The sequence below is a fragment of the Neodiprion lecontei genome, chromosome 2 (genome assembly GCF_021901455.1).
Source record: "Neodiprion lecontei isolate iyNeoLeco1 chromosome 2, iyNeoLeco1.1, whole genome shotgun sequence".
Classification (NCBI taxonomy): Eukaryota; Metazoa; Arthropoda; class Insecta; order Hymenoptera; family Diprionidae; genus Neodiprion; species Neodiprion lecontei.
The window spans coordinates 3,641,471-3,656,946 of record NC_060261.1 but is presented as its reverse complement, the minus strand read 5'-3'; the positions used below and the strand labels follow the sequence as shown (position 1 = coordinate 3,656,946).

The following is a 15,476-nucleotide window of genomic DNA, read 5'->3' as shown; positions in this document are numbered from 1 at the left end:
TTTCAAAATATCAATTTTTATTACTATAAAACTGAGTAGAAATTTTAATCGGTGTACATATAAAATGCATCCATAACGCAGAATCGGATCTCTTGGGACAAATGCAGACTGTGTGTGTAGCCGGAGATTTTGAAGGCTAGGAGAGCTTTTCAAACAAGGAAAAACCTTTTGACAAACCATTGTGAATTGCAAAAGCCTCTTACGTTAAAACTTGATGCTTATAATGCGAAATGCGGACGATTTTATTTTTACTCCGAGCTTTTAACAGAATATTTTAGGTATTTCTATATATATATATATATATATAAACGTTTGTTACAATCTATTTATTCTTCCCTGCATAAATATCTCAATATACATATGGGGCATTCTACGTCAAATCAGCAGCCCATGTCTCTAACTCCCTTAGATGTTTTTTTTTTGATCATTTTTTAGTATAGTGTTGTTACTAACCCAAAAGGATCTCGGACATTTTGACAGATTTTTCCAACTAACAGTGGAATCCGAAAAAAATCGATGAACCAATACCGAAAATGACATTTTTAAAAATCTAAAAAATTCACTCAGATTCTACGATTTAAAATATGATTTTTAAACTAAAAACAACAACCGGATCTCAATCTTTATACTAGTTTTTTTTTTTCCTGTTTTTAGTTTTTCACGTCTGAATGAGAAGGCTTCTGGCATTTCTCAAAATTTTTCGAAAAATTGACAATCACTAATATCTGAGATAATTATGACCGATGCAAAGAAAAAAAAAAAAAAAAACAACTCCAATTCCGACATGGGAATACTTAAAACTTGCGAAAAAAAAAAGTAAATATTGAGATCCCATCATCATGTGGTGCTTTGAAATCATATTTTAAATCATAGAATCATTGTGAGTTCTGTTGAGATTTTTCAAAATGGCATCATTGGAATGGTTCTTCAATTTTTATTTAAATTTCAACTGTAGTTATAATAATCTCACAAAAATTTTGAGACCCTTTCGGGTTGGTAACAACGTTGTACTAAAAATGATCCAAATCGAAGGGGATGAGGGAAATTGGCTGCTGATTCGACGTGGAATGCCCCATATACTAAATTCATGCAACCCGTGAACATTTCTACAAGTTGACGCATTAGCTGAGGAAATGTCGTTGAAATCCAGGGAATTTGCTGTTATATTGTTATTGTCTGAAGTGAAATTACATTATTGCTTACATCGTCAAACAGTACGCTGTTTAAAAATTTTTGGATGGACGCCAAATTTTTATTTTCTTTTCTTCCACTTCCGTCACCGCTATAATCATGAAAGTCGAATAAAGCGATGAAAATTTCTTAGCGTACTGGTTATTCTAAAGCGAAACGTATCGCCAAACTTATCGAGTATAAAATTTTCGTCAACCTATTGTAATCACATTCGACTCGAGACTTGGAGTAAACAAAAGGGAACGGATCGATCAAATTCATTCGCCGTGACCTGAGCATTTGGTATAATAAAATGAACTCCTGTGTCCAGCCGAAACCTACCTAAGGGTTGTTTCGTCCCCTTGTTTCGCCTCGACGTTAGCTCGATTGAGCCAGCAGCCTGTAAATCGTTGTCGACTCCTGTATTCAGAAGTATAATTTTTACCAGCGCACGCCGAACCCCCTAGGATTTCCTACATTCTCTCTCCTCCCCCCTATCAATCCAGCGTCAGTCCTGGCCAGGACGCTGCCTTTCCTCAGTTTGATTCCAGACGCGTAGTTCGACGGTAGCACGATACCTAAATTTCACATCTGGCTTCATCGAAAATCATTTCTCTTCGTTCAATCTATTCATCGTATTTCATAAATATAATGATACACAGGCATTGTATGTCATAATAGAGCCATTAACTACGGTAAAAAGAAAATCATCCCAATCTTTAGAAGGTACTCCTTAAAATGGTACGTATTATTTTTCAACAACCCCTGTAAACTCAGGTAGGAATTCGGTGAGGTGTAAGTGATTTGTTATGACAGCTTTTCATTTCATAATTTTCTTCTTCCCCCTCTACGCTCCCTCTCTCTCTCATTCTTATACCTGTGCAACAGATTCTCAAGTTCCTTCTAACGTGTTGGTTTCCTGCATGCCTGCATTCTCTTTATATATAGCTCACGTAGAGGATTTTTACCTTAGTTTTCTTATTCGATAATTTATTGTTCATCGTTTTTTTAAGTCTTCAACCGAGTATTCAACACGTTTCGTTTTAAATTCAACTAATGTTTCAATTTTGTACTTGTTGCTCATCGATGCTTTACCTTGTATGTAAATTTAGCATCTCGCTGTTGATTAGAAGCAGTTCATCCTTCGGTAGAAAAATTTTCCTTCGTGTTCGTCGAAGCAGTTGTAAACTCTATATTAAACTTATTATCGACTCAAATAGGGTATATGGATCGTAATAATGGTATTATACCTGGGCTGTGCAGGTAACGCATCCCTTGGGTTATAATATAGAAATTAATATAGGATATCCATGGTATTATTATATGAAATAATATTTCTATAGTTCTGATTCACAATGGCTGCATCCCCGGGAGCAAACAATGAACGATGTTATTTCCTAAACCTTTGCCCCTACGCAAGTCTTTCTTATACCCTAGTGGTATAATTGTGTGAAAATATTTTTATGCCTCATTTGAAAACCAAAAATTAATAGTACAGAATCTTACCCAGGGATAAATTTTTTTTGCCCCCCCCTTATTTGGAGGGGTGCGGAGAGGGAACACGACTCAATAGATTACGTCAGAATTTTTGACGATCAATACTACACAAAGCACACTGCGGACCGATCAATAGAAATTCTCATCGCTGAAGAGAGAATGCGTTTCTCGATGCGCAGGCTACTACAAGATGGACGATCTTTGTTCGATGCAGCCCCACCCTTAGATTTTATTGTGTTTGGAAGAAAGAGAAATTGAAGTCAAGCCACTTCGAATCCTTGACGTCCAATTGAAACATGACTAACTTATCAGATTTATGTACCCCACCTCGAGGTTCTAAAAATGATTTTTAGTTTCAGCATTGAAATATTATACGTTTTGATGTTCTATTTTCCCTGATAATTTTTTAATTTAAATGAAATTATCACCCCTTGGTTTCCTGGTTTCACAAGCGTTGTGCAACCGACCTAATCGTAGAGAATTTGGAGTGGTTGTCGTTATTACGGAGAGCTTGTAGCGAACTTGAAAGATAACATTTTTTTATAATCAGAAAAATGAAGAACTCGACACAAACTTTCTTGCCCTAATCGATTGGGAAATGTATGCTGGCTGTCAATTGTTGTACAAATATTGGTCAACTTCCTGTGTATTAAATTGTCTTCATCGACTTTGTTTCAGGTCTGGACTAGCCATGTCCACTAAGAGGCGACGAGGATTAAAATTCAGTATAGGAAGAGAAACAGCCCGCGATAGTCGCAAGAGATAGGATGAGTGGGCCGCGACATAGCGAAGCTCACTGCTTCAATGAGAACTCTCCAAGGCCACCGGTGCCTGGTAAGAATTGATCGATTTGTAGAATTCGCAGTTCAACAATATCGAGAGCAACAAAAATTTCTTTAGATTATTTCTTCTCGTCAATCCAAGACTTTTGCAACTTGTATGTCCTGAAAAATATGAATTGTGCGGTTATCTCCGAATATCCAATATAAAAAAACTAAAAGTGTACAAACATTCTTTCGTTTTAGGAGAGGAGACTGGCAGCCGTGTCAGCAGACTCCGTCAACAGAGTCAAGCCCTAACACCGAGGCGTTCTTCGCTCGCTTATACTACTGCTTCTGTTCCTTGCGATGGTTCGGCTCCGCTGGGATTTGAACCAGAGGGAAGCTGCGGCGGCACTTGTATGGAAAGCGTTTCGCCACCAGCCTGCCTCAGATGGGCGAGGAACTTGCACTCGCTTCTACAAGATCCGGAGGGTATAGCATTGTTCAGAAAGTATCTGGACCAGGAAGGCAGACCCCATGCGGAACCATTAAATTTTTGGTATGCCTGCGAAGGGTTGAAGAATCATCATGATCCGGACACGATACATCAGCTGGTCAAACTTATTTATAGAAGGTAGCCTAGGATTGTTTGATTTCAGCGTATCGATCGATAAATTTGTTCAATTGTCCGGAAGCTTTTTTATCACAGCTAAAAACTCTGCCTTTGCAGATTCTTTCTCAACTTGCAGCTACTGGTGCCGGAAGATGTTAGAAAAGAAGCTAACCGCCGCGTCAAAGAAGGCCGAGTCGACGGAAAGGTGTTCGACAATGTTCAGATGGAAGTCGAACACCTTATCAACGAAACCACTTACCCAAACTTCCTCAAATCCGAAATGTACTTACAGTACGTTCAATCCTATCAAAACCCGGATTCTGGTAGTTGTACCAGTTCCGGGTCGAGTCGGGAAATGTCTGTATCCTGCGGGCCAACCTTGCTACCGACTCTCCACGAAGACAGCGAATTCATTAGTTCGGCTCACACTTCGCATTCGGCTAGTGAAACACCTGGGGAATTGAGGGCTGGCGAATTAAGACTGACCAGGGATGTTCTCATGGCGACTCAACAAACAAGAGCGATGGAACTGCGGCCTAAGCCAGAGGCCTATGCTGGGTAAGATTGAATATGTTTTTTTTTACATCTGCCCATACGTTTAATCATTTTCAAACCAGCTTCGATACCCTTTCGAGGTATTATCTATATTGTGAATATCCAAATGATTCATTTTTACCAATCATCTGAAAGTAGAATGCTGTGCGAGTTTTTTATTTTCTTTTTTTCTTTTTAAGTTACACTTATTTGAGAGCTTTTGCAATGCTGAAAGTTTGCATACTCTAAATTTGAAGCTGATTAAGCGGAGTATATTTTACATGTAGTTTGTAAACTATTTTAGATCTTGGTAATAATCGAATTAGCGAGTAGATCGAGAACTACAAGTAAATTATCCTCCTCTTCGATTTATTGCTAGTTTTTTTATAGACCGCTTTCATACTTTTTTAAGTATATATTTAGTTGTTTGTTTTCATCCATATAAAATTATCTCTTTTTTTTCTGCAAATTTGAATTTGTTTTACACGATGCCGCTTAGAATCCTGTAGTACAGAATATACCTTTCATTTGATTTTTTACTTAGTCGATACCGCTGCACCTTGCGCGTTTTGTTTTTAATTTCCCATTTGTTTTGTTTGGCATTTTGCGTGGCGTTTGCGTAGCATTTACTTCCAAGCTGGCGCTAGTCCTTACCACGTGCCAGCCAACAGGTTACACGCTCAATATTCGTCCTACAACCCAGTTTCAAGGCAGGATTCTGAACTGCAGAGTTTGAGCAGTGACGCCCGGACAGAATCCGATAATATGTCGCTCACCGACTCGTCTGTGTAAGTTTATTTTTTCCTTTTTTTCTTTCCTTTTAATTACAACACGCATCGCAAGGTATAGAAATATTTGCACAATTCTACGACTTATTCGAACCGATTAACAACTAGTTTGAAACTCATTCAACAAAGTTTCGTTGGTTTGCTTTTTTTTTTAAGTAAAAAAAATTGCATCGAAGCTGAGTTGCAAAACTTTTATACTTTACGATTGTGTTCTGAAACTGGATAAGGCTTGGATGTTGATATCTATAAGCGGTAAGTACATTATTTAAACAAGAAATATTATGCATGCTAAAAAATTGTTATCTCTCTTTTTCATCTACGACGATGATTTTGCCAGTTATCTAATGTTGGTATCATTTTACTGTGCGAGAGATAACATATCAGTTGCGTTAGAACTGATATGCGGCGAGACTATGACAAAAAGAAGTTTAGTTTGTATTTGATCATTACCCCGTGATTGCTGTTGAAAGATTTATGGCTTGGATTATGCAGTGAAGGAGTTGCTTTTCGTATTATCTTGGAAAGATTTTTCAGTGCATTAATAAATAGTTGATTAACATGTATAATTCGAACAGTATGGATAGAGCTCATAGACTTTTTGGTTGGTCTACTCAGTGCGTTGTGGACCAACCAGTTTTCACTCGTCGACAACAAAATGCTTTGGTCGAATGGCTGCTCAACAAACGGTATAATCTAAATAAGTATCCTATTATTTATAAGGATCATCACAGGGATTGTACATCATGGTCTGGAAAATCTAATAATCCGGATTTCTCAGGGGTCCCCGAATTGCTTAGCCACTGAGGTGCCGAAGCATCTAGAAAGCTGCCTGGAATACGTTACAGATAAAATATATTGTATTTTAATGATAGAATCTATCATTAATATGGTAGTATTTGAGTAAATATTTACTGCACAAATTAGTAAAACTGCGCGTATATTAGTTTTCAGCATGTTTTTATAGCTGCTTATAATTTTATCACTAGAATTATCTGCCCATAATAATTATTTTGTCAGTATGTGTAAGCAAATATGATTTTTAAGAATTCATCATCGATGGTAACTAGACGAAAGATTGCGATATTCCACGAAACATTGTCGTTAAAAAACTAAATAAAAAAAAAAATGCAAGTCACAGTCTACTTGCATTCCAGCGTATAGTATTACAACAATCATTTTCTTTTATTACAGCGATGGTATGTCGATAGGAAGGCCACGCAGTAGTAAAAAGCAATACATGCGACAATGCAGAGCAATGAAAGAGTCGGCGAATCTGAACCGTGATCCGATGGTACACTGCACGGTTATCCCTAGAACGCAACGAGTGCCTCGCGACCAAACACGTTCTTTAAAGCCGGAAATTTTTGCCCAAGTCTTGATAGAGAAATTAGAAAATGTAAAAAGAGCGCGCGAGACGCAGGAGAAATTAGACAGGCATTTGCAAGATGGGGAAATAATTGGCGGGGATGCGATGAAGGAGCCTCTAACCGGCGGGGCAAGAACGCTGGCCGACGCCATTAGAGAAAAGCTTTTGGTCGAAGACGACAGTGATCAAGCTATTCTGGATCAACACGTATCCAGGGTTTGGTCAGATTTAACTCCGTTGAGATCGCCTGGCCTGGCCTCACCTCGACCCCATTCTCCTGAAAGGAGGCGAGGACTGCTGCACAATTATCCTCATCAACGATCATACAAACAAAAAAAAGAAAAAGATGGTTCGTCTACATTTTCGGCGGACAGCGGAAATATTCACGATTTTCCCGAAGGCAGCGATTTGTTGGGAGCTGGTTCAATGAGCTCTCTAGGATCGCATTTGCCAAAATCTAAATCCATCCCATCTGATTATGCAGAATCACTGAATAAACCGGATCTTTACCCACCATGTAAGAATCTTTTGTTATATTTACTGGAATAAATAGATCCCTGACAAATATTTATATTGAATATAAACTAAAAATAAACGATGTAACAACATATAATCAATGCACCAGCACCAAAACCTGTTCACTCTATTATTTTTCTTTTGTTATTCCTATATCACATATTTCGTTTATCGAAAGCTTTGAATTACGATGATACCTTGCTAATTTTGGCAATCTTTCGCTACTCAGTTCTTATTGAAAATCGTTAATTCTCAAATTTGAATATCCTGAGTTATGAGAAGTATCATTATTCAAGAGTATGCTTGATAGCTGGTATTTATTTATTTATTTTTGTAGCTCACGATCAGAGACCTCGAAGGTGCGATATAAGTAGAAGATCGACATCTTCTAAAAAATCAATGACTGAATTAACTGACAGCGGTGTGAGCGTGGTGAGCGATGCACCTCCGTTAGTTGCTAGCAAAGACAGTCGCCTATTGTCTTGGTTGAAAGAATCTGATAAGAAACCTGATTCTAAGCACGGTCGACATGGAAAGAAGTACGGTTCACGAAGCGGCTCTTTAGAGAGAAGTAGTAGGGAGACTTGGGGCGTTCCTGCCCAACCTTTTGTCGCCGATCCTGGAATGCCTCCTCTGCCGCAACCACATACAGTGAGAGCCGATATCATGATATTTTTACAATTTATATGAATCAACGAGGCACTGAGGTAGAAAATTTTATATATAATTCTTGTCAACAGGCTACGCAGCTAGAAGAAGCCAGAAGAAGGTTGATGGAAGAGGACAGAGCGAGAGGTGGTAGTAGTAGACAACGTTACCCAAATAGTGGTAAGCTGTCGTGTGAACCGACTAATCTAAATCCATCCTGCATCCAATCTAACCAATCGACATTGAGGAAGAGTAGACAAGATCCGGCAGATTTCACCACCGTTGTGTTCAGTTTCTGTGACGAACAACTCCCTTATATGACCAAAATTCCTGGGCGTAATATCACTTTGAAACAGTTCAAGGATTGTCTACTAAAGAAGGGCAGCTATCGGTAAGTTTATTTTAATCGAAGAAAAACAATAAACATCTAAAGCATGCGTATAGATACTAAAAAGAAAACCTTGTATCCTTCCTACAAGTTAATTGTATTTCTCTCTTATTTTTGTCTTTATTGATGTACACTTAATTTTTGCAGGGAATATTCAATCGTTTGATTGGGAACTTGAACAAACAATAGAAATCATTATTTCTATGAAGTGATAGATATTTCTTATCGAAACTTTAATCGTGACACTTGTATTTTTATTTTACGATATTACAACATTTCTACTTTATTCCAAATTTTCTACTTTGCAGGCAGTGCATATTCGTGTTTATCCCATCACTTAACTATAATCATATTTTGTTCATTTTTCTTTGCAGGTACTTCTTCAAAACATCATGCAAAGATCTAGATGTGAAAGTGATCCAGGAAGAAATAACGAACGACTCCGAAGTTTTGCCGCTGTGGGAAGGCAAAGTAATGGCACAGGTCAAAGCGATGGAGTGAAGCGACCATTTGTTCGAATACAAACGAAATCGAAACAGTTCTAGATCAGTTTGAAGGATACAAAAGTATTTCCAGTCGAATGGATTCAGAAATTATTTTTCGCTAACATTCATTTTTAAACTAAACTACTAGTCTTTTATTACGCGTAGACATCGATAATTAATCATGTTAATTTTATTCACGGTTTTAATCACCCACACCTGCACACATTTGTTCATTTTCTCAAATCACTTTTTTTTTTTCCCTTTCACCCATATTTTATAAGTCGTAATTTTATCACGGAAAGTGAATGAAATTTTGTCACAGCAGCGCCATAAATTATTGCCATTTTTCATTCGTTTCAATTTATTTAGATCAGTTTTGTTTCATTTTCTTTTCGTATACTTTTATTACGAATTTTCAGCTCGTTTAAATTAGCCCAAATTTTGGCAAATCAGGGGACTGGTCCAATTGAATAATATTGTTTCATAATTCATTTTGTCGAAGAGAATGATAAGAGAGGTGAAATGGAAAATACTTCGTAAAAATGGTTCGCGTTATAATCATAAATGTGGCCACTGATCGAGTTTAATCACACACAGTGACAGTGATCAAAAGATGAAAGAGAAAAACGGGAAACCGAGTACTAATATTTCCTTGAAGACTTCCCTTAGTTTTCCAGCCGACTGTACAAAAGCCTGTGTAGTGTCTCGCCTTATTAAGGTCCGCCTAGACCCTAGACTTGTAGGAAAAATTATTATTACAAATTAGTAATAAGAGTTTATATATCTATTAAAAGAAAATAATAATAGTGACATTTCTTATGATTTTATTATTATCATTATTATCATTATTATTATCATTATTATTATTGTTATTATTATTATTAATATTATTATTAATATTATTATCATCATTATCATTATCATCGTCGAGAATGATTCACCCTCACATCACTCATTCATCCAGCATTGTAACATACACACATACCCCATACATAAGAAGATTTGCATAAAAAACACCGAAGAAAATAATTAGAACAAAGTATGTAATAATATTTTATCAGGTGCGGAAATTTGTGCCTTTTTAGTATTTTAAGATTTGATTGTAAGCGAATCTAGGCGAGGGTTAAGAAATACTTATTAATTATGAGCTTGGGAGACTTCTAGAGATTATGTTTCTGTCCGTGCCAAAATTCAACACGGTGATATCGCCATTTTATGCATGTAGTTAAAATTTCCTTTTCAGTTTCGGAATCAACATTCATACTCTGAACGTCCGAAGTTTTTTTTTATTGGCAATTTTATTCTTAATTTTAACTCGCTAAATGTGTGATGTTTTCGCATACAGGGACTATTATCGATTATACAAGTTTTCTTTTTGTTTTATCGATTTTGTCAAATTTTTAATAAGCGATTCGATTGACTGTGTTTAAAAAAAAAAAAAAAAATTAAAAACGACCTTATTGATAAATATTGGACTCGCTTCGATACGTTACGCGGGTTGCGAGTCGTGCGGTTTTTGCACAAGTTGAAAAATCATCTCCAGGAGTCTTTCGTTTAATGGTATTTTAATAACATGTCTAGCAGCTGCTGGGCGCTGACCTCCGCGAAATATTATATTGAAATAAAATATCAAATAATTATACTGATTAATTGAATTATAGATGATAAAATTATGTTTGACAGCTATTTATGTAGGGCGGTAGTATAAGGGGACAGCGCATGGTGGCTCATAATGATGAAATTCCTCTTTTTTTTTCCTTTTTTTTTTCCTTTTAACTGTACGTAATTAAATATTATTAATTGATATCACGAAAGCTAAAGTGTTCCTGTACCTAATTAATTATTATTATTATTATTATATATCAAAAGTATTGAGAATAATAATAATGCGATTTTCACCGGATTAAACGACAAAAAAATTTTCATTTATAAATCATTTTCTGTTGTTTAAAAAGTGTGCCGAAAAATAGGTGTTTCAAGAACTTTGAGTTCAATGCCTTGATATTTTTCTTAATGAGAAGCAAAAAATCTTGAACATTCCAATGAAACTTTTCGAATCGTTTTTTTTTTTTTTTTTTTTCTAGTGCGTTTACAGTACTGCAGATTGTACTTTGTAATTTTTAGATACAGGGTATAGAAACAGATGTTTCTTCTATACTTATATTTCGCGCGAGCAAAAGCATAACTTTTCGTCTTTTGTTAATTTGTACGTTAAAGATTATTTTTGGTTAGAAATGTCGATTTAGAGGCGAAAATTTATACGAAAATATTTTTATCACGTGATTTATTCTACGAATCGCTGAATTTTTAATAATTCTTGTAACATCTTGCACGTATATAGAATGGCGAAATTTTACAATACAGAATTTAAAGAAGCACTCAGAGAAATTGCACAAAGAGTGGCTCATTTTAATTCACCGTACGGTAAGATCGTTGCTTTTGCAATGCTGTTTTTATATTGTAATAACTGAAGCACTTAATAATAGTCACGCGCCACGACAAAACTACAGGTTATTTAATCAGGCTGACTGATAATTACTAGTCTTGCAAAAATCTGTATTATGCATGTAATTCCGGGAGCCTTGTGCTTGCGCAAATCTACAAAGATAAACGTTTTCATTTAGGTATACAGCTATTAACTCGTAATCAAGCATTACTGCGGGTATTTTTTTTACGAGCAGTGAGATTGCGGAATAACTGCGATTTTTTTTTCTTCTTTCTGCTTCATTACCTCCGCGATCTCAAACGATGTAGTTTTAATTGAGTACCGCTGTGTTACCTGACTTTGCTATTTATAACTAGCAATTTTTACGAAAGAAAGAGGAGAAAAAAAAAAAAAAAAAAAATTGAAGCGCATGCAATTATTCGAAATTTTTCATGGAAGTAAATTTTCTTACGGTATATACATACAATGAACTTTGAATGAATTCGATTCAATCAATACGTAGTAAATTGCGGTCAGCAAACTGTTTCCGAAAGACGCGAGCTATTCAAAGGAGATATTTGAACCGTGAAGAATTGAACAGTTTTTGAATGCAGATCGCGTTCGAATAGTTGAGTGGACACGTCGCTTGGCCGGAATTAGAGACGACACGATAGACGAGGCGAAAAATCGAAACGATTATATTCAATTGCTGAAAATAATGACACGAGGCGGTCGTTTGCACGGTGTATTTTTGAAATGTCCACCCGAAAGCGACATCCCTCCTCTGGCAGAGGCAATGGCCAATTTTCTCAGCGATCAATGTCCCGATCTGCCACGTGCCGGACCCGTCGAACCGATCGTCTCGAGACAAACTCCCGACGGTTGCGCCTATATCGCCTTCAGGAGGATACCGGAAAAGGGAGTGTTATGCTACATGGCCGTCAGTCCGGATGGCCTCAAGTTCGAGGAGAGCGAATCCGAAAACGAAGAACGCGACGAGCTTAACGAGATGAAGATGGATTAGAGGCGGCGAAGAACGTTGTCCGAAGGATCATTTAGTCATTGAGCGAAAATTAATTGTCGTTCTGTTGCAACGTTGGTCCAATTTTGATTAATATTATTGTTTGTTAATTTTATCGGTTAATTTGAAGCGACAACTTTTCGATCGTTTCCTGAAATCTGGGGTGAGAATTCGAAGGAAAATTAAATTAACTTCCTACACGTGTCAGGGTAGATGATTTTATTCATTGCGAAGATAATTTACTGATTCCGTGTATGCATGTACCTGAAAATTACGTAATTTGATTAAACAATCTTATTTTAGGACGAGGAAACAATGCTTGGATTCTCGGTTCGCTCGCGTTCTTATGTTATAAATAGAATGTAAATTCCCTAATTAACGCCAATGGAAGTGAAGAAGCAATTTACGCCGTCCTTTTAGACAATTTGCGGTTTCTCTCGTTGCCTTGGACCAGCATATTTTTTTCTATGTGGCGAATAAGTGCTGTCACGTGTATCTTGAACTGTTCTATAGAATTACGTAAATACTACGAACTCGACTGTTATTCTCAATTGTCGGTCTTTTTAACAGGGGATATACTCGTGGTTGCGGTAATTATACAACTATAGATGAGCTATAAATTATTTTTCCGTACCATAGGTGTCAGGAATACAGCGGTTTCATAATTACCATTTAATCACAGTACTCTCGGAGAGTCTATTTTTAGTCATTTGAAATTATAATTAACTACGCATCCTCTTGTTACAGATTTTATTATATGAATCAGATACGAAGAGTTATGTTTAACTTGGCTTCTTCTCTGATAATAACTTTGATACGGTATTAACAAAAATTTTATTTTTGGCGTCAAATTTTACACAGAAATCACTTTGTTACTTTGATTCTGTACTTCCGAAAAATGGATTATCGAATTATCAGCCCGCAGTATTCAACGGAGGCTTAAAGTGAAAGGATATTGCAATAAACGAATAAATAAACCGGTGTACTTTGGAAATTTGCATTTCTTCAGTATTGGCGGCCTGTTGCGGCTCCGCTAGCGAATATTTTCAATTTGTATAAGAGTTCGTAAAAGTCTGTGATCCCGTTACGACTTGGCTTACAAATATCGTTATATCTCCGAAACTATTGATGTGATTACGAAAAAATCTTGTCTAAAATCTGGCCAGACGTTCTAGCTGTCCACAGAAAAAAAAATGAAACAAAATCGGTGAAGTAGTTGTGGAATTATAAGTGAACATACGGACACACAGGCAGAGAGACGTTGAGTTTTGCATCATATGTAGAGAAAAGAAGAAGTCACGTGTAACGTGAATAATATTGCCAGGATAAGAAAAACTAGTTTCCGGGTAATAAATCTTAATGATAACTGTAAGTATTATACACACAATGAATAAGTTACATTCATATATAAGTCATTTGTAGACATTATCTTATTGTCAGTTTTATTATATATGTATATTCTTGAAACGTTATGCTTACATATAATTGCAAATATGCTAGTTGAAGCTATTCAAAAAAGTAGAATATTGTCCAACGTCGCAAAAAAATTTCCACTACTGGATTCGTACGTAAAAATTGTACATTGATTTATATCAATACCATGTGATGCAATTTTGAACTTACAAAGAAAACGCGAGTGACTACAAGCGAACAATTTAAATTGACTATGATTTACCCAATTGTCTGGATTATTCTGTTGCGTGATTAATTTGCCGTTGATGATTAGCGAAAGGTCAGTGATTAAATCATTCACTGAATTTCGAGTATTCTCATACATCAATTAAAGAGCTTTTTTTTTGTTTTATTTATTGTTATAATAAATCGATAAGGAGAAAATATTTCAAGCTCACCGTTAGCGGATATTAGTGGTAGGAATTACTGTGATTTCTTCGTATTTCTTCGGTTTGAGAAAATTATTACGAAGCAATAAGGATATATCCTCATATGTACCTATCTAATTGTAAGAGTTCTTTTCATCCGACCTTGTGGCTGATCTCGGTTACGAACGCGTGATGAAGATGGTGATAAATAGATAAATAAACAAACAAATGGACTGAAATCCCTCTCGATAATCATAATCTTTGTGTTCTAATGAAATGACGGAATTTTGGGGCAAGAGTTAATGGATACGTAAAGTACTCGGTAGAAATCGCACGAGCGTCATGACAATTATTGTAATTCACCAGGTACTTTACCGGTTTTTCAATTAGGATAATCGTTTCGCTTCGGGGTATAAGTATACCTACTTCTAGGTACGAATTAGGTGGTTAATATATTGTAAGGTGGGTTCATTCGGGATAAACCACTGTCCGTATAATTATATACATATGTATGTACTTACTAAAGTTTTTATCAATCGTATCGTGTATTTCCGTAAATTTATTCTTCCGTGTTATTTCATCCACCTGCCGGTCCTTCAATTTATTATTCATAGCTTTGTTTTTCGATGCGCTGAATCGGTCGATTCTCAAATATTCGTCACTTGTAGATTTACAAAAATTTGCGATACGTCGTTAATTACTTACATACTAATTATCACCATTTACATTGTATGTTCATACATATAGGTGTAACTATTCATCCATCCATACATTCGTGTAAGTATGTATGTACAATGTTTCTTGTTTACTTTTCTCTTATTCCTCGTATCTTGATCTGTACTCAACTAATTGTTTTGTTCATTTATTTTTTTTTATTTTTTTTTGAGATTACCTGTGTGTGAATCTTCGCTTCGAAAACTGAAGGATAAACTTACCGTGGTAATACATAAATAATTAGTGTATAAAATGCAAAACAGCCGGTGCAGTAGATCAAATCAAATGAATGAATTATACGAAGTATTTCGATAAAATTAAAAGTTAATAATTTCAAACACACAATTATACATGCGAAGACATGTTACCCAATATGTCTGTGAAGTTGAAAGATGTTTGAAAACAAATGACTTATCGTTGCTTTATTAGGAAAATTTCGAACAACGTAAACTTACAGTGCCAAAACGTTCGCGAGCTGAAAATTGCGCAAGTCAGTGTTCGGCTTTAGATTTTACGACTGTCTTTCAAGTACGCTGTAATCAGCTGTACAACAACGTAATCTACTTTTTTAAAACCATTGAGCTTCCTAACCCTCCTCTTGAGCTTTATTTCGTACAAATTACGCTTCACGTAGCCGCTGCGTGATGAACGCGGAGAAGAATATACGTATAACAATATCTACCCTTGATCTATCCCTTACAATATGTATCAGATGTAAAATTATAAACGA

At 36.0% G+C, this 15,476-nt stretch overlaps 2 protein-coding genes across 7 annotated transcripts in view; both read left to right on the top strand.

Annotated features, from left to right (window-relative positions):
- Positions 1-10,572, top strand: part of LOC107225059 (axin) — a 71,441-nt gene extending 60,869 nt beyond the window's left edge. For 4 of the 6 annotated variants that reach the window (XM_046731734.1, XM_046731732.1, XM_046731735.1 and 1 more), the window contains exons 2-9: positions 3,346-3,501; positions 3,693-4,062; positions 4,159-4,599; positions 5,199-5,363; positions 6,555-7,246; positions 7,583-7,896; positions 7,986-8,284; positions 8,656-10,572. In XM_046731734.1, the coding sequence (XP_046587690.1) occupies positions 3,435-3,501; positions 3,693-4,062; positions 4,159-4,599; positions 5,199-5,363; positions 6,555-7,246; positions 7,583-7,896; positions 7,986-8,284; positions 8,656-8,782 (2,475 nt within the window). In that variant the 5' untranslated portion in view covers positions 3,346-3,434 and the 3' untranslated portion in view covers positions 8,783-10,572. Of the gene's footprint in view, positions 1-1,715; positions 1,912-3,345; positions 3,502-3,692; positions 4,063-4,158; positions 4,600-5,198; positions 5,364-6,554; positions 7,247-7,582; positions 7,897-7,985; positions 8,285-8,655 lie in introns of those variants that run through there. The other 2 variants (XM_015665370.2, XM_046731736.1) reach the window with 2 other exon arrangements.
- Positions 10,573-11,661: 1,089 nt separating this feature from the next.
- Positions 11,662-12,474, top strand: LOC107225055. The gene has a single exon (XM_015665364.2). It carries the CDS (start codon positions 11,910-11,912, stop codon positions 12,213-12,215), a length of 306 nt encoding a protein of 101 aa, XP_015520850.2. The 5' UTR covers positions 11,662-11,909; the 3' UTR covers positions 12,216-12,474.
- Positions 12,475-15,476: the final 3,002 nt, after the last annotated feature.